This window comes from Giraffa tippelskirchi, chromosome 3 (genome assembly GCF_054371585.1).
Source record: "Giraffa tippelskirchi isolate mGirTip1 chromosome 3, T2T-mGirTip1v1.2.pri, whole genome shotgun sequence".
NCBI classification, from domain to species: domain Eukaryota; kingdom Metazoa; phylum Chordata; class Mammalia; order Artiodactyla; family Giraffidae; genus Giraffa; species Giraffa tippelskirchi.
In genome coordinates this window covers 37,028,607-37,046,450 of record NC_137277.1, presented here as the reverse complement: position 1 = coordinate 37,046,450, position 17,844 = coordinate 37,028,607, and the positions used below count along the sequence as shown (strand labels likewise).

The following is a 17,844-nucleotide window of genomic DNA, read 5'->3' as shown; positions in this document are numbered from 1 at the left end:
TGAGCTGCTTTTCTAGATACAAAAAAGACAAGACTCAGTTACTTCCTTTCAGGGTTCTCTACTCTCTGCTGTCCCAGGTCCTGTGCTCAGCACGTTCACAATTGTTCATTTAACTAACCATCACAGTGCAATGAGACTTAGCTGTCCTTTCCGCACTTTACATACAGGATACAGAGACAGGCATTGCCCAAGGTCACAGTCAGCTAGCAGCTGAGCCAGCCTCAGGACCCAGACCCAGAAGGCACCAGAAGAGGAAAAATCCTTGGGCTGGGTATCCGGAAAACTGGCCCCCACCCCAGCTTACCCACTGACCCGCTCTGTGATTTGAAGCCTTCCTCCGCTGGGCCTCCACACCCCCAGTCTGCTGGCCTTGTCAACCTGCTAGACTTCAAGGATGAGTCCAGGATTCTCAGCTTCACATCTGACAGCTTGGGGCGCTAAAGCTCACGTGCTCACCCCCCAGGACACGTGACCTGGCAGCCAAGGGGAAATGGCTGGTGCACTGAGAAAGTACCTAACTCTGTTCTGCTCCATCATCAATCAGCCTCCCTCTGCCTGGCCTTGGCCTCCAAGACCTGGAGTCTCCCATGTTACCCAGAATTCTAGAAGCCCTCCCATGATATAATAATAAAAATAAAAGATAACTAATAGCACTTCCCTGGCAGGCCAGTGGTTAAGAATCTGCCTACCAATGCAGGGGACAGGAGTTCAATCCCTGGTTTGGGAAGATTCCATATGCCTCGGGCAAGTAAGCCCCTGCTCCACCACTAGGGAGCCTGCCCTCTAGAGCCTGTGCTCTGCAACAAGAGAAGCCACCACAATAAGAAGCCTGCACACTGTAGCTAGAGAGTAGCCCCACTTGCCACAGCTAGAGAAAGTCTGCAGGCAGCAACAAAAAACTGGCACAGTCAAAATAAATTAAAACAAACAAATATTTTAAAAGGTAACTAGTAAGGATCTACTGTATAGCAAGCACTTGGAACTCCACTCAGTATTCTGTAACGGCATATATGGGAAAAGAATCTTAAAAAGAGCAGATATACGTATATGTATAACATTCACTGCTGTACAGCAGAAACTTATGCAACATTGCCTGTCAACTATACTACAATAAAAAAAAACATTTTTTAAGAAACTGAAAAATAAGTAAATATTTGGTATTTGTATCTAGTTCTCAGCACACAGATCCTAAAACCCTTGGAACCTCTGTGTGATATGTGTTTTTTATGCTAGCGAGGTGACCGGGGTGGGAGCCCTTTGATCACTTCAGAAAGAGAGCTGGTCCCAGAACAGTCCAAGTCTCCAGGGATAGAGGCTGAAGATTAAATTAATCTCCAAGGCCAATGACTTAATCAGTCATGCCTACATAATGAAACCTCTCTAAAAACCTGTCAACCCAGATGAATGGATAAAGAAACTGTGGTACATATTCCATTGTATTGATGGAATATTACTCAGCTATGAAAAGGTATGCATTTGAGTCAGGTGAACTGAGTTGGATGAATCCAGAGCCTGTTATACAAAGTAAGTCAGAAAGAGATAAACAAATATTGTTTATTAATGCATATGGAGCCTATTATACAGAGTTAAGTAAGTCAGAAAGAGAAATATTGTTTATTAACAGATACATATGAAATCTAGAAAAATGGTACTGACAAACCTATTTGCAGGGCAGGAATAGAGATGCAGACATACAGAAGGGACTTGTGGACACTCAGGGGAAGGAGAGGGTAGGACGAACTGAGAGAGTAGCATTGAAACATATTACCATATGTAAAATAGATAGCGAGTGAGAAATTGCTGTGTAACACAGGGAGATCAATCCAGTGCTCTGTGACAACCTCTAGGGGTAGGTGGCAAGGAGGTTCAAGAGGGAGGAGATACATGTATACTTATGTCTGATTCATGTTGATGTATGGCAGAAACCAACACAACATTGTAAAGCAATTATCCTCCAATTAAAAATAAATTTTTAAAAAAATGTCAACTTTACCGTGTGTATCACTTCTGTTTGGCTATTCCCCACTTGTATCCTTTACAAGAAACTGGTAACTAAATTGTTTTCCTGAGTTCTGTGAGTTGCTCTAACAAATGATCAAACCTGAGAAGGTGTCCTGGGGAATCTCTTCAAACAGAAAGGTAGAGAACCCAGGAAACCCCATTTGCAACTGGTGTCTGAAGTGGGGGGGGGGGGGTCTTGTGGAACTGAGCCCCATCAACCATGGGGTCTTCACTTACTCTGGGTAGTTAGTGTCAGAAGTGAATTGAGGACTTCCCTGGTGGCACAGTGTGTAACAATCCGCCTGCTAATGCACACGACAGGAGTTCACTCCCTGGTCCAGGAGGATCTCAGATGCCTCAGGGCAACTAAGCCCATGTGTGCCACAACTACTGAGCCTGTGCTCTAGAGCCTGGGAGCCACAGCTACTGAAGCTCACATGCCTAGAGACTGGGCTCTGCAACAAGAGAAGCCACAGCAATGAGAAACCCAAGCACAGCAAAGAAGACCCAGGGCTGCCAAAATAAATTTTTTAAATATTGAAAAAAAAAGAAAGGAAGAAGTGAATTGAGTTGGAGGAACCCTAGCTGGTATCCAAGAAGTTGGTGTTGGGAGGGGGGAGAAACAAAACACTTCTCTCTGGCTATACCTCTTGCCATAGAGTCCTCCACTGCTTATTAACCATTAAAAAAACAAAACTAACATTTATATATAACATGTTTAAAGGTTGCTAAGAGCTTTTGGGCTTCCTTTGTGGCTCATCTGGTAAAGAATCCACCTGCATTGCGGGAGACCTGGGTTCGATCTCTGGGTTGGGAAGATCCCCTGGAGAAGGGAAAGGCTACCCACTCCAGTATTTAATTGGAGCCTGTTTACAAACCTATGATGTCCCATTTGATAGATGAGCAAACTGAGGCTCAGAGAAAGGTATCAGTCACAAGAGGAGTCAGTGTCCAGGTCAACAGGTGGCTGGAAGCTCCTTAGGCCTGGTCCCCTCCAGCCCGGGTCAAATCAAGGCCAGAAACCATTACACAACAGGAACTGAGTTAGGTAATATCGTGCCTCCACTGGGACTCTCCAACCCTGAGGATTCTACAAAAAAGGAAGAAAGTCCATGCCTACTCCCCAGAGGCCCGGATTTGCTGAGATGCGGCAGGGTTGTTCCGCTTTCAAGCAGGAATGTGTACTAGCTGAGTGCCGAGCTGCTCACAAAGCAGGCAGCCCCCTGGGCCTGGAACACACACACCCTGGTGCCCCTCCTAGCATGGCAGGATGCGCAGGGGGTTCAGGAAGCCCTGAAAACTGAGAGGCTGCAGAAGATGCCTGTCCTGACCCCCCTCTCTCAGGCCACACTCTCAAGTGGGTCCTTTTGGTGACTCCCATGCCTGCTCTGACATGGTGAGGACTGTTCTCCCAGGTCAGTGACCCAGGGCCAGGAGAGATCTGAGGAGGCTTGAGGGCGGACAGCTCTGAACTCAAACTTTGGCTCTGAAAGCCCCTACCTCCTGTCCACATCAAGGTTTGGTCCCAGGTGTCCAAGTCCCAGGAGAAGGAAGACTCCGAGAGATACAGAACTGTAAGTACCCAGCGCATCTCATCCACCATCCCAGCCCTGCCCCTTCACTCTCCTGATCGACCTCACGCTCCACGCTGGCAACCAGGAAGCTGACTTCTTCCAGTGTCTCCCAGGCCCCCCCTGGGTCCCCCTCTTCCTATGGCTTTTCCTCCCACTCCTTTTCCCTTCCCTTCTCCCAACACCATCTATCAGCAGATGCCCTGGGATTTTATAAAACTGATTCTAAATGCTGAATAGGAGTTTGCCAGGTGAAGAACAGTGATCCCCATGGGTGTCCTACATTGGTAGGGGTCAAGGAAGTGGCTATTCTCTGCCTTCCTGACTGTCCTCACCAACCCAACATCCACCCCCTCCCCATAAACATCCCTGCTGACTTGAAAAAAAAAACAAAAACGCATGACCTGAGAGTTGCCAGTCGAGTTTTATTGAAGGCAAAATGAGGACTGCAGCCCAGAAGACAGCATTTCAGATAGCACTGAGAAACTGCTCCAAAGAGGGAGACAGAGGAAGTTCAGTATATATGTGATTTTGATAAAAGGGGAGTTCATGCAACCTGTATTTTCAGGTTTCTGCTCGTCACGAGGATCATACCTCCCCATGAAAGATTTTAGTGCTTTTCTAGATGTGAGGAGATGCAAGAATTGGGCTCATAAAAATCAGCTCCTGAAAAGATCTAACGCTCTGAAGACCTGTTCTGCCGGGTTTTCCTCAAGCGCAGAGGGCCCCATTCCTGATCTCCACCCTGAACTCCCTTCAGGGGATGTTGAAGGTCAGCAGCTGCAGCAGTACATGATTTAATCCTTGTAGAGGTAGACAGCCAGTGCCTATGGCAAGTGCCAATTTATAGTTGACATCCCCAAGGTCCCTCAGCCTGGCAGCGATGGCCAGTGAAGCCCAGAGGCTGGAGGACTTGGAGGAAAAGAAGAAAGAGAAGCTGAGGGAGCTCCAGCTTCGGCTGCCCGATAAGGAGCCCTGCAGGCAGTCTCCTGAGGTGGTCCAGGCTCAACCAGAGCAGTCAAGGAGCATGAAGATTGCCTCACGCCTGTTACATCAGTACAAGGAGGTACAGCACGGGTACATGGCCATCCATATCAAGGGACCGCGCATGAACAAGCAAGGGGCGTGCACCAAGACCCTCGAAGAGACAGACTTGAATTCAGGTGCTTACAAAGCCTCCTTTGCCCACTGTCAATCTCCTCACCCCCCACCAGAGAACCCCCCTCCACACACACACACCTTTCTCTGGGATTTAGGACTGCCCGATCAGGGGGGATCCAGACCTAGGCCAGCCTGCAGCTAAGAGGCTTGCTGGGGCGGGGAGGGGAGGTGGCTGGATTCCTCTTCTAGCCAAGTGAATTCCTAGGATCCCATGTGGTCCTCACAGGGCCTGGAAGGGGTGCTCAGAGGGCCAGAGAGGGAGGAGGCTGGCATTCAGAAGGGCAACTGGAAGGGAGGGTTGGGGGTTTCATGCCCGACTCCTAAGCAGGCACTTGCCTGGCCTTGTGTTATAAGCATGGACTGGGGAATCGGGCACTGCCACACTGGGCAAGTCACTTCACTGCTCTGTGCCTCTGTTTCTACATCTGTAAAATGGGAGAGTAAGAGCCTACCTCCTTGGACTATGTAAGGGTTAGAGACATAATTCGTATTAAATATTTACCACAAAGTCTAAGAATCTAGTGGTGGTTTATTCCTACTCTTTGCAACTCCATGGACTGTAGCCCACCAGGCTCCTCTGTCCATGGGATTTCCCAGGCAAGAATACTGGAGTGGGTTGCCATTTCCTTCTCCAGGGGATCTTCCTGACCCAGGAATCGAACTCGGGTCTCCTGCCTTGCAGGCAGATTCTTTATCGACTTTGCTATGAGGGAAGCCCCTAAGATGTAGTAAGTACTCAAAAAAAAAAAAAAAAAAAAATAGGAGCTCTGTTGCTACTGTTGCTGTCACTGCAGTTATTATTACTAATCAGCAGCCCTGGGAGGTGGGACTCTTCACCCCACCGGGGAGAGGCGCACAGAGGGGGCTCGACTTTCATGAGGAGGTAGAAACAGAGCCAGGACACAGATGCAAATCTTCTGGACCCCAAATCAGGATGAATCATCCAGCAGCATCAGGAAATCGTCCTCCTACAAGAGGCAGGCTGCAATGGTCTCCCTCCTGACCTCTATTGGTTGAGACAGAAGACTTCTCTCTTGTTCTTCTTGGCTGAAGAACCCAGGCCTCAACCCTGGCTCCTGCCCCTTCCCCTGGCAATCCTCCAACCTGCTTGTCTGCTCCCCACAGCCCTGTCTTCCTCCTTCTCCCACTCGCCAAGTGCACCCAACCTGGAGTCTCCCAGCTTGCCCACCTCCACTGAAGTGTTGAAATTCTGCCATTCTAAGCAACCAGTGCTCGAGCACTCAATGAAAGAGAGGTCAAGACACCTAGCTTTAGCATCTGGATATACCTGGAAAGGTGAGGATTGCTGAGGGGCCTTGAGGCATGGGGGGCAGGCAAGGGGCGGGGGGGCGGCGGCTTTGAGGCAGCCAGTTGAGTTATAACTCCATGCGGACCTGGTCAGAAGGAACTACAGAAGGCTGGAGGAGCCAGGAGCCAGGGTGGTGGGTACAGTGGGCCTAAAAATGATCTTTCAGATGCATCCCTCTGCTGAGACTGCACTCCTTCCAATCTGATAGATGGGGACGCTGAGACTCACATCGGTCAGACAGTGAATCTCCCCCAATCTGATGCAATGTGGTCCTTGCCCAGGCAGAGCTCAGCTCACAACCTCAGTGGACTTTGAAGATCCTGGGGGTCAGGGTGGTTTAGAAAGTTCCAAGGAGGACTCGGTTCTCCACATAAACCCCAAGAGAAAGGTAGGCTCACCCCTCAGTCTAAGCCGGTTCCCTCTCCTGACTTCTCTTATTTTGGTCTCCATCATTCTGAGTCACCCAGGCTTGAAACCCCAGCCACACCCTGGCCTCTTCCTCTTCTCATCCCAGTGTCAAAGTGCAAGCTCACACAGCATCTGGAGACAGAGCCAGGGCTGGAACCTAGAACCACGCATTCCTGGTGCAGTCATTTCTCCCTCCATCTGCTGCTGCTTTTTGAAGGTCCCCATTCCCAGCTTGGGCTTCCCAGGAGGCGCTAGTGGTGAAGAATCCTCCTGCCAATGCAGGAGATGCCAGAGACATGGGTTTGATCCCTGAGTTGGGAAGATCTCCTGGAGGAGGAAATGGCAATCCACTCCAGTATTCTTGGCTGCGCTGGGTGTTCGTTGCTGCACACTGGATTTCTCTCACTGTGGCAAACGGGGGCTACTTTTCATTGCGGTGCTCATGCTTCTCATCACAGTGGCTTCTTGTGTTGTGGACTACATGCTCTAGGCTCACAAGCTCAGTAGTGGCTCTCACGCTTACTTGCTCTGCGGCATGTGGAATCGTTCCAGACCAGGGACCAAATCTTTGTCCCCTGCATTGGCAGGCAAATTCTTATCCACTGCACCACCAAAGAAGTCCCTTCCCCTTCCTTCTATGCCTACTCTCACCACTCCACTCCCAAGCCTCAACAGTGATGGTCACAAGCTCCATTGCCCTCAGTTTCCACCCTGACTTCACCCACTTGCTCTATGACACAGAACAAATCACTTCATCCTCCTGCGTCTCAATTTCCTCATCTGATCTACTCAGTTTTCTACTCTGCACACTACCCCAAGCCACAATACAGAATTTATACATCCTTGAACTCCACACTGAAATAACCCATGTGCACGGAAGTTCAGATATACAATGTAGACTCTATAAGATGTTGTAGAAGAAAAGTGTTAGACTTTTCACATCTCTCTGCCCACAAAGGTCCCCTCTTGTGCCCCCACCAGCTTTCTTCTCTCTTGTCCTTCCGCACACACCCTACCCAGTCTCACTAACTCTTCCTTTATTGAAGACACAGAGCAGTTCCCCTCTGCCCCCAATTTGCATACCCTGGGTTTCATTGTCTGGCAAAACAGTGCCTGAATAAAATGATAAAGCATTTAGCGACTTCCCTAATGATCCAGCAGCTAAGACTCCACTCCCACTGCAGGGGACTCAGGTTCTTTCCCTGGTCAGAGAACTACATCCCACATGCTATAACTAAGAGTTTGTATGTCACAACTAAAAAACCCACAAGTCGTGATTGTAATTATCTTCTATTTTTTGTCTGAGTATTGATTGTGAAAACTGATAAACAACTTTTATTACTAAAAAAGAAAAAAAAAAAAGAACCCACAAGCTGCAACTAAAACCCAGTGCAGCCAAATAAATAAATAAATGTTAAAAAAAAAATAAAACAGTGCCTGGCAATGAAGAGGACCCACCACTTTAGAATGCCACTTAGTAACTATTTGTTGTTGCTTGAAATGGGCAGCTTAACTTCCTTCCCCAAGTGGTTTATCAAAATCTTTCTATCTGATAGAGAAAGTTTCAGAGCATTAAGAGAATTCAATTGTACCTCTACCTTTGTGATTTTAAAAATTGGATTACCAACACCCATCTCACAGGATTTTTGTGAGAATTTAAAATGTATGAGCCTGAAATAAAATGAATCGTCAATAAATGGTCCTTTCTTTCCTGTCTTTCTCCCCAGAAGACTTTTCCCTAAGCAATTACCAAGCTTTTCCAAGTTCCCCATATCATGAGTCACCAAGCCAAGAGTTACCCAGTGACCCCACATCCACTGCAGTCCTGAGAGTCTGTGAATCCCCATGTCATTCCTATCCAGAGCCCAGAGAGGAGGGTCCTGAGACTGTATGGCCACTGTTTGAAACATCTGGAAACAGCTGCACAGGTAAGGCCCTGCTGAACTTCTGGAAAGGGGTGGGTGAGGCAAAGACATGGATGGGGGCCAGGTTGATAGACTGAGCAGAAAGGGTCTGGCAAACATCTGAGACCTCTCTCCAGAAACCCTATTGCTGGGACTTCCCTAGTGGTCCAGTGGTTAAGAATTTGCCTGCCAATGAAGGGGACATGGATTCGATCCCCGTTCCAGGAAGATTCCACATGCTGCAGAACAACTAGGCCAGGGCACCACAACAACTGAAGCCCACATGCCCTAGAGCCCATGCTCTACAACAAGAGAAGCCACTGCACTGAGAAGCCAGAACCCCGCAAAACGAACAGTAGCCCCTGCTTGCCACAACCAGAGAAAAGCCCACAAAGCCATGAAAACCCAGTGAAGCTAAAAATAAATAAATAAGTAAAACTAATTTAAAAAAAATAAAAAAGAAATCCTACTGCCAGAATCTCTCCACCTGCCTAAGGCACTGTTTCCAGGAAGCCCCTGGAAATTAAAATGCAGGAGTATTATCCAGTACAGGAAACACATCACCTGGTTAGTGGCCAGGCACTGGCCTAGAGTCAGAAGAGAAAGATTCCATTTCTGCTGAGCTTCTCAGCCCCGAAATGGCCTGTAGCAAGTCAGGTGGACACTCTCTCTGTGTCAGTCTCTGTGCCATGTGCTTTGCTTGCACAGTATAAAATTTCACGACCACTCCATGAGATGGATGTTATTATTATTCCACCTTGGAAATAAGAAGACTGAGGTTCGAAAATATAAACTCTCAGAATGGCAGAGATGGAATTCAGCCTCCACTCTCTCTAATGCCACTGCTGTTGTTCATTCGCTCAGTCGTGTCCAACTCTTTGCGACCCCATGGACTGCAGCATGCCAGGCTTCCCTGTCCATCACCAACTCCCGGAGCTTGCTCAAACTCATATCCATCGAGTCAGTGATGCCATCCAACCATCTCATCCTCTGTCTCCCCCTTCTCCTCCTGCCTTCTATCTTTCCCAGCATCAGGGTCTTTTCCAGTGAGTCAGCTCTTCGAATCAAGTGGCCAAAATATTGGAGCTTCAGCTTCAGCCTCAGTCCTTCCAACGAATATTCAGGGTTGATTTCCTTTAGGATTGACTGGTTTGATCTCCTTGCTGTCCAAGGGACTCTCAACACCACAGTTCAAAAGCATCAGTTCTTCAGCGCTCAGCTTTCTTTGTGGCCCAGCTCTCACACGCATACATGACTACTGGAAAAATCACAGCTTTGACTAGATGGACATTTGTCAGCAACGTCTCTACTTTTTAATATGCTGTCTAGGGTTGTCATAGCTTTTCTTCGTCTTTTAATTTCATGGCTGCAGCCACCATCTGCAGTGATTTTTGGAGCCCAAAAAAATGAAGTCTCTCACAGTTTCCATTGTTTTCCCATCTATTTGCCATGAAGTGATGGGACCACGTACCATGATCTTAGTTTTGAATGCTGAGTTTTAAGCTAGCTTTTTCACTCTCCTCTTTCACCTTTATCAAGAGGCTCTTTAGTTCCTCTTTGCTTTCTGCCATATGGGTGGTGTCACCTGCATATCTGAGGTTATTGATATTTCTCCCAGCAGTCTTGATTCCAGCTTGTGATTCATCCACCCCAGCATTTTGCATGATGTACTCTGTGTATAAGTTAAATAAACAGGGTGACAATATACAGCCTTGACACGCTCCTTTCGCAAACTTGAACCAGTCTGTTGTTCCATGTTTGGCTCTAAATGCCACTATCCACACATTTAATATTCAGCTTCCTTTGCCATCTAAGGGCTTCCAGGTGGTGCTAGTGGTAAAAAACCTGCTTGCCAATACAGGAGATGTAAGAAAAGTGGGTTTGACAGCTGGGTCGTGAAGATTCCCTGGAGGAAAGCATGTCGACCCACTCCAGTATTCATGCCTGGAGAATCTCATGGACAGAGGAGCCTGGTGGGCTGCACAGTCTTTAGGGTTACAAAGAGTCAGACATGACTGAAGCGACTTAGGACATGCACAAGGCATCTTCTTAACATTGATCTCAATGATGACAGAAGTCCCTTTTGAAATCTGAGAGATGTTTCATTAAAATGATCCCTTCTGCACCCAGGTAGGAGTATATTTGTAGAATTCATGGTCCTAAAATGTGACCCAGGTTGGAGATGAATTAACTGACTTAATTAATCATACTGTTTCCCATTCAGGGAAGGAAAGAAAGAAGGAAGGAAGGAAAAGAAGGAGGGAGGGAGGAAGAAAAAGAAGAAAAGAAGAAAGAATTTTATAATATGTAAGAGGCATCTTACCAAAACATACAAAAGTAATAACCCTAAACATGAAGGAGTAAATATGAAAGTCAAGAGGCCAATTAGTTGTTACAAAAAACATTCATTGATTCTGAGCATCCTAACCCCAGGGCAAAAAGGGAAAGACAATGGGTTACCTGATATCTATTACTCAAGAGAATGCACGTGTGCTCAGTCACTCGGTCATGTCCAATTCTTTGCAACTCCATGGCAAGCACAGTCCATAGGATTCTCCTGGCAAAAACCCTGTAATAGGTTGCCATTTCCTATCCCAGGGGATCTTCCCGACCCAGGGATCAAACCTGCATCTTCTCCATTGGCAGATAGATTCTTTACCACTTTACCACCTGGGAAGCCCTGCTCAATAGAATAGAAAAGACCAATTCAGGAGAAATACATCTTTTCCTAATGCTGAATTCTTTTTTGTTGGTTTTTCCAGCCAAGATTGAGGCATGATTGATAAATAAAATTGTACTATGTTAAAAGTGTACAGATTTGATAAACATTGTGAAATAATTACTACAATCAAGTTAATTGACACATCCATCACCTTGCATACCTTTGTGTGTGTGTGTGTGTGTGTGTGTGTGTGTGTGTGTGTGTGTGTGTGTTGGGAATTGGGAATGCTTATGGTTTGCTATCTTAGCAAATTTCAAACATATAGTATGGTATTATTAGCTATCATCATCATTCTGTACATCAAAGCCTCAAAACTAATTCATTTTAAAATTGAAAGTTTGTATTCTTTGATCAACATCTCCAAAATTTCCCTCATCCTCTCATCCCTGGGAACCATTATTCCTCTCTCTGTTTCTATAAGGTTAAATTTTTTTTGTTTTTAGATCCCACATATAAGTGATACCAAACATATTTGTCTTTCTCTGTCTGGCTTATGTCACTTAGGATAATGCTCTCCAGGTTCATCCATGTTATCACAAATGTCAGGAATTCCTTCTTTTTATGGCTGAATAATATTCCATTATAGAGAGATAGATAGATACTTAGATCAATAGACTATATCTCCTTTATCCATTCATTCATCCACTGAAACAACTTAGGTTGTTTTGTATCATGCTTCCATATCATGAATAGTGCTGTAATGAATGTGGGAGTGCAGATATCTCACCCGCCTCTCTACTATTTTTCTAGTCTCTGTTTCCTTTATTTCTGAATCGGCAGCAATCACAGCATATGGCTTGAGCAGGTGTAAAAAACAGTTGTTGAGAGTTGGAAGGAGGGACAAATGAACAAATCTATCCATACCTTTATGTTTTATCTCTCCCTCTCTTACTTAGTAAGCAGAAAGAGATACCAGGACCAAAGGAGAGAGAGACCTTGCTCCACCTGGTCATGGAAAAATGAAGATTTGCACCAAAAATTCGTGCAGTTGCTACTTCTACACACTCCTTACCCCAGAGACTACGAGTCCTTGAACAGGGGAAGCTGGGATCACGGGGTGGTTGAGGAGCAAGGGCATTTGATTGAGGTCAGAGACTTATTTGGCTCAGACCTGGGTCCCCAGGAAGGGCCTCACACAGTCATATTGCATGGAGTTGCTGGAATCGGGAAGTCCACACTGGCCAGGCACGTGAGAAGAGCCTGGGAGGAGGGCCAGCTATACAGGAACCACTTCCAGCATGTCTTCTACTTCAACTGCAGAGAGCTGGCTGCATCCAAGATGACAAGTCTGGAGGAACTCATCACAAAAGACCAATCCACCTCTGTGGTTCCCGCTGGACAGGTCCAGTCTCAGCCGGAGCAGCTGCTCTTCATCCTTGATGGTTTAGATGAACTGGAATGGGTCTCGGAGGAGCAGAGGGCAGAGCTCTGTCTGCACTGGAGCCAACAGCAGCCAGTGCAGACACTGCTGGGCAGTTTGCTGGAGAAAACCATATTTCCAGAGGCATCCTTGCTGATTACAGCTCGGACTGCAGCTCTGCGGAAGTTCATTCCTTCTTTGAAGCAGCCATGTTGGGTGGAGGTCCTGGGGTTCTCCGAGTCTTCCAGGAAGGACTATTTCTATTATTATTTCACAGAGGAAAGCCAAGCAACTAGAGCCTTTAGCGTGGTTGAATCAAACCAAGCACTCTTGACCATGTGTCTCACGCCCTTGGTGTCCTGGCTGGCCTGCACTTGCCTGAAGCAGCAGATGGAGGCAGAGGAAGAACTCTCACTGAGGTCGCAGACCATGACAGCCCTCTATCTGCGCTACCTTTCCCAGGCTGTCCAAGCTCAGCCCCTGGGGACTCAGCTGAGGGGCTTCTGTACTCTAGCTGCTGAGGGTATCTGGCAAGGAAAGACTCTGTTCAGTCCAGGGGACCTCAAGAAGCATGGATTAGATGGGGTCATCAACTCCACTCTCTTAAAGATGGATGTTCTTCAAAAGCACCCCACGTCTCTGAACTACAGCTTCATTCACCTGTGTTTCCAGGAGTTCTTTGCAGCAGTGTCCTTTGCCTTAGGGGACATGGGGGACAAAGGTGACCATCCTAACAGCACTGGAAGCGTGGAAAAGTTGGTAGAAGTATATGGGATCAATAACCTGTTTGGGGCACCGACCGTGCATTTCCTATCCGGCCTTTTGAGTGAGCAAGGAGCGAGAGAGATAGAGAACATTTTCCAATGCAAGCCGTCTTGGGAGAGAAAGCGGGAGTCACTGCTGCGGTGGGCTGAATTGGAAGTCTGGCATGAGCATTACTCTCTGCAATTGTTCCACTGTTTGTACGAGATTCAGGACGAGGAGTTCCTGACACAAGCGATGGCCCATTTCCAAGGAACGAGAGCGTACATCCGAACCAGCATGGAGCTGCTCGTGTTCACTTTCTGCATTAGATTCTGCTGCCACGTGTGGCGGCTTCAACTGAATGAGGGCAGACAACATCAAGGAGCATGCATGCCCATCGACGCAGTGCTGTGAGTACCCCACCCTCTCTTCTCTCCGGTTCCTCTGTTGGCTCCTCCGTCCTAGGCAATGGAGTCACTTTCACTAAACTTCACCCCAGGGGTTCGAGGATCGAGGCCTCCAGTGACCACCACGGCAGATCCGACCACCATCCCCCATCTGCCTGAGATCCCCTACAGCAGGGTCCATCTGTGTGACGTGCCCTGCCTGCCTCTGAGTGGGCCCACTGTGTCCTGCCACTGCTCGTCCTGTCTCTTTGATGACCACCATGTTCCCCACCTCCCGTGCTGACCTGACTTCCCCTCCACGCAGCCCACCTGCCTCTCTTTCTCCCTCATGTTTGTCTCCAAGCAACCACTCCCTCAGCTGCTTCAGACACTCCCCTTGACAGCTGTTGACCATGGCATTGGTCCAGAGATCTCCTCCATCACAGACTGTGTGTGTCTGAAAGGTAGTCTCCATTTTCCCCTGCACATCTGACTTCTTTATTTGTGTCAATAATGCACTCTTGTGCCCCAGGCACTTAGCCTAAAACCCACCCCACCCCTAACCTGAGTGTGACGGCAGAGTTTTCTCTAAACATCCTCCAACCCCATTAACTTCCCCACCCAGGTTCCCCCACCTCAGTTGTGGTATTGGTCATTTAGTCCTATTATGATTTGTTCTGTGAATATTTATCTGGCACTGCTTTTAGGCCGAATCCTCCAGATCACAGATGAACAAACACAACTCCTGCCTCAAAGAATTCAAAACCTGGGGTAGAAGACACACAACCACCCAGGAATTACAATTGAGTATGATGCTACGGTAACAGACGGCAAGGCATGATGTTGGCTGCAGAAAGGGAGTATGTGTGTGTGTGTGCACGCACGCGCACACGCACGCTCAGTCATATCCCACTCTTCGTGGTTCCGTGGACTGTAGCCTGCCAGGCTCCTCGATTTTCCAGGCAAGAATACTTGAGCAGCTTGCCATTTCCTACTCCAGGGGATCTTCCTGACCCAGGGATCAAACCCAGAAGTTCTCTTGTGTCTCCTGCATTGGTGGGCAGATTCTTTACCACTAGCACCACCTGGGAAGCCCACAGAAAGGGGGTAATCACACACAAAAAAAGTGAAAAAAAAGTGAAAGTGTTAGTCACATCCGACTCTCTATGACACTATGGACGGTAGCCCGCCAGACTCCTTTGTCCATGGGATTCTCCAGGCTAGAATACTGGAGGGGGTTGCCATTCCCTTCTCCAGGGGATCTTTCCAACCCAGGGATTGAATCTGGGTCTCCTGCGTGGCAGGCAGATTCTTAATTGTCTGAGCCACCAGGGAAGCCCAATCACACACAAGTAAACCAGAAAAGAGTCAGAGGAAGAAATGTTGGACTTGGGTTTTTGCTTTTTCAGACTTTCAAGGGTTTTTTTCTCACAGCAAAACCCATGTCCATTATAGGAAAATAAGAATATGTAGAGATATGTAGAGAAGCAAAAAGACAGAAATTAATATCAACCAGAATGCCATCACTCAGAAATGACCGGCATTAAGAATTGAAGTATACGGTGCTATTGTGTGAAAATTGTACACATCTTAATTATGTTGAATTAAGTAGTGCTTTTCAGATCTACTGTATCCTACTTTTCTGTCTACTCATTCTAGTAATTTTTGAGAGTTTGACATTGAAACTCCAACTAAAAATCTTAATTTACCTACTTAAAAAATAATTATAGTAAACAGTGGAACTATATGTAACTAGATGTATTTCTTCCATATTTTCCAAGTCTCCTGTAAATGTATTACCATGCTTTCATAATTTAAAAATATAAAAATTTTAAATATTTTTTTAAAAAATAAAAACTTTTTTTAAAACATTGAGGTGTATGGAATTTCCCTGGTGGTCCAGTGATTAACACTCCATACTGCCAATGCAGGAGATACAGGTTCGATCCCTGGTCGGGGAACTAAGATCCCACACGCTGTGCAGAGCAGCCAAAAGATTTAAAAAAAAAAAAAAAAAAAGAATTGAGGTATGTCATCTAGTCTTTTTTATGCTGATTTTCATGGCAAAACTGAGCCACACTGGACATTTTATTTTATAGTTGGCTGCCCCTCTGCCGCCACCACCCTGAGCTGGGGGCCCCTCTTCTCTGTGGCTCGTCAGTCTACAGCCCTTGCCATACTGCTCTGAAGTGTTCATCTTGTACGTCTGCTTCCACCTCAGTTTGGAAGTTTCTTGAGGGCAGAGGGGGCCATTTTCCATCTTTTTTTTATCTGCAGTGTTCAGGGGCAGTCAGGGAGGCCAGTCAGCCCTGGGGACAGCACTACCCACCATGCACCTCCAACCCTGAGCACACAGATCACGTCTCTCCTACCCCTCTCTCCCTCCACAGGTTGAGCTGGGTCCCAGTCACAGAGGCCTGCTGGCAGATTCTCTTCTCCGTTCTCCAGGTCACTGGAAACCTGAAGGAACTGGACCTGAGTGGAAACATCTTGAGCAGCTCTGCTGTACAGAGTCTTGATGAGGCCCTGAGATGCCCTGGGTGCCACCTAGAGACCCTGCGGTGAGTCTGGCCTGGGCTCTGCTCTGGACAGGGATGGACAGGAGATCTAAGATGGACGCTGACTCTAGGAGGGGGAATTGCCCTTGCATTCAACAAATACTCATTGAGTCCCTCTCTGGCCCACCACTGCCCCAGATGCCAGGGTCACTATGGTAAACAAACACAGGCAGATGTCTATTCTCAGAGAGCTTGCAAAAGACTGACATTAATCAAGGAACCATGTTAATAAAGGTGTAACTACAGGGCCAGATAAGGGTCTCCAGTGGAAAATGTCCTTAAGGAAGGGACACTTGGGGACTCTCCTGGTGATCCAGTGGTTAGGACTCAGTGCTTCCACTGCTGTGGGTTTGCGCTTGATCTTTCATTGGGGAACTAAGGTCCTGTAAGCCTCATGGCACCGCCAAAAAAATAAAACTACAATAAGATATCACTTTATGCCTGTTAAAATGGCTATTATCAAAAAGGTAGAAATCACAAGTATTGGAGAGGATGTAGAGAAAATGTGTACTTTCTCATACACTGTTGGTGAGAATGGAAATGGATGCAGCCACCATGGAAAATAGTATGGATATTTCTCAAAAAAAACCAAAATAAGAACAGCACTATCATATGAGCCAGCTATTCCACTTCTGGGCATTTATCTGACGAAGATTTTACTTGGGTTGGGCGCCTTGATGAACTACTCATCATTCAAGGCATTCCTCATACATTTCCACCTCCTTCCCTTATCAAAATTAATCATTTATTCTGCCTTCAGCTGCACTTGACTTGTCCCTTGGGGCACCATCTACTTTTTAAGTGCCTACTAAGTGCCAGACACTACTGTGGGCACTTGGGTACAGCTAGTAATGAAAATGGGCAAAACTCCTTCTTCATGGAGCCTACATTCCAGAGGGGGTGGGGACAAATAGTCAAAAGAACAAGTAAAGTATATCGCATGTGGTGAGTACTAGAGAGAAAAGTAAAGCAAAAAAGAGTAGAGAGTTGGGGCTGGGTGTGCCATTTTAAATAGGGAGGGTGGTGAGGCAAGTTTCCTGCAAGAGGACTTTTGAGCAAAGACCTGGAGCAGGTGAGGGAACAAGCCATGGGCTATCAGGTACAATAGCTTGTTCCAGGCAAAAGAAACGGCGAGTGCAGAGAACCTGAGGTGGGACCATGCCTGGAGTGTTTAAGGAACAGTGTGGAGCCCAGTGGAGATGCAGCTAAAAGGAATATGAGATGCGGACTGAGATGAGAGGGAGTCAGACTGCCAGTGTCTCACAGACAAGGTCAAGGACCATGAGTTTCTCTTTGATGACCTGGGAAAACGTGGGAGGATTTTGATCAAAAGAGATCCAAAACCTGACTTACTGTTATTTGTTTCTATGTCTATCCCCCAGTGCCTGTGCATTTCTGGGGGCCTGGGGGCAAGTGGGTCTTACGGACCTCCGCCTGGCCCACAGGTGTAGAAGTTCAACAGGTTGTTCATGAGTGATTGTGGAATCAACAGATAAGTAAAGGCAAGGCCATCATCATGTGTCTCCCACAGGTTGGCCAGCTGCGGCCTCACAGCTGAGAGCTGCAAGGACATTGCCTCTGGGCTGAGTGCCAGCCAAACCCTGATGCAACTGGAATTGAACTTCAACACACTCCTGGATGCAGGAGCTGAGCACCTTTGCCAGGGCCTGAGACAGCCAACCTGCAAGCTGCAGCGACTGTCGTAATTGCTTCTCGTTGG

The 17,844-nt window shown here is 47.1% G+C and overlaps 1 protein-coding gene across 3 annotated transcripts in view; it reads left to right on the top strand.

Annotated features, from left to right (window-relative positions):
* The first annotated feature begins 3,187 nt into the window (after nt 1-3,187).
* Nucleotides 3,188-17,844, top strand: part of NLRP1 (NLR family pyrin domain containing 1) — a 31,103-nt gene continuing 16,446 nt past the window's right edge. Inside the window, exons 1-7 of one of the 3 annotated variants that reach the window (XM_081579080.1) lie at nt 3,188-3,575; nt 4,437-4,735; nt 5,859-6,029; nt 8,178-8,378; nt 11,973-13,590; nt 15,957-16,127; nt 17,656-17,826. In XM_081579080.1, the coding sequence (XP_081435206.1) occupies nt 4,456-4,735; nt 5,859-6,029; nt 8,178-8,378; nt 11,973-13,590; nt 15,957-16,127; nt 17,656-17,826 (2,612 nt within the window). In that variant the 5' untranslated portion in view covers nt 3,188-3,575; nt 4,437-4,455. The remainder of the gene's footprint in view (nt 3,576-4,436; nt 4,736-5,858; nt 6,030-8,177; nt 8,379-11,972; nt 13,591-15,956; nt 16,128-17,655; nt 17,827-17,844) is intronic. The other 2 variants (XM_081579082.1, XM_081579081.1) reach the window with 2 other exon arrangements.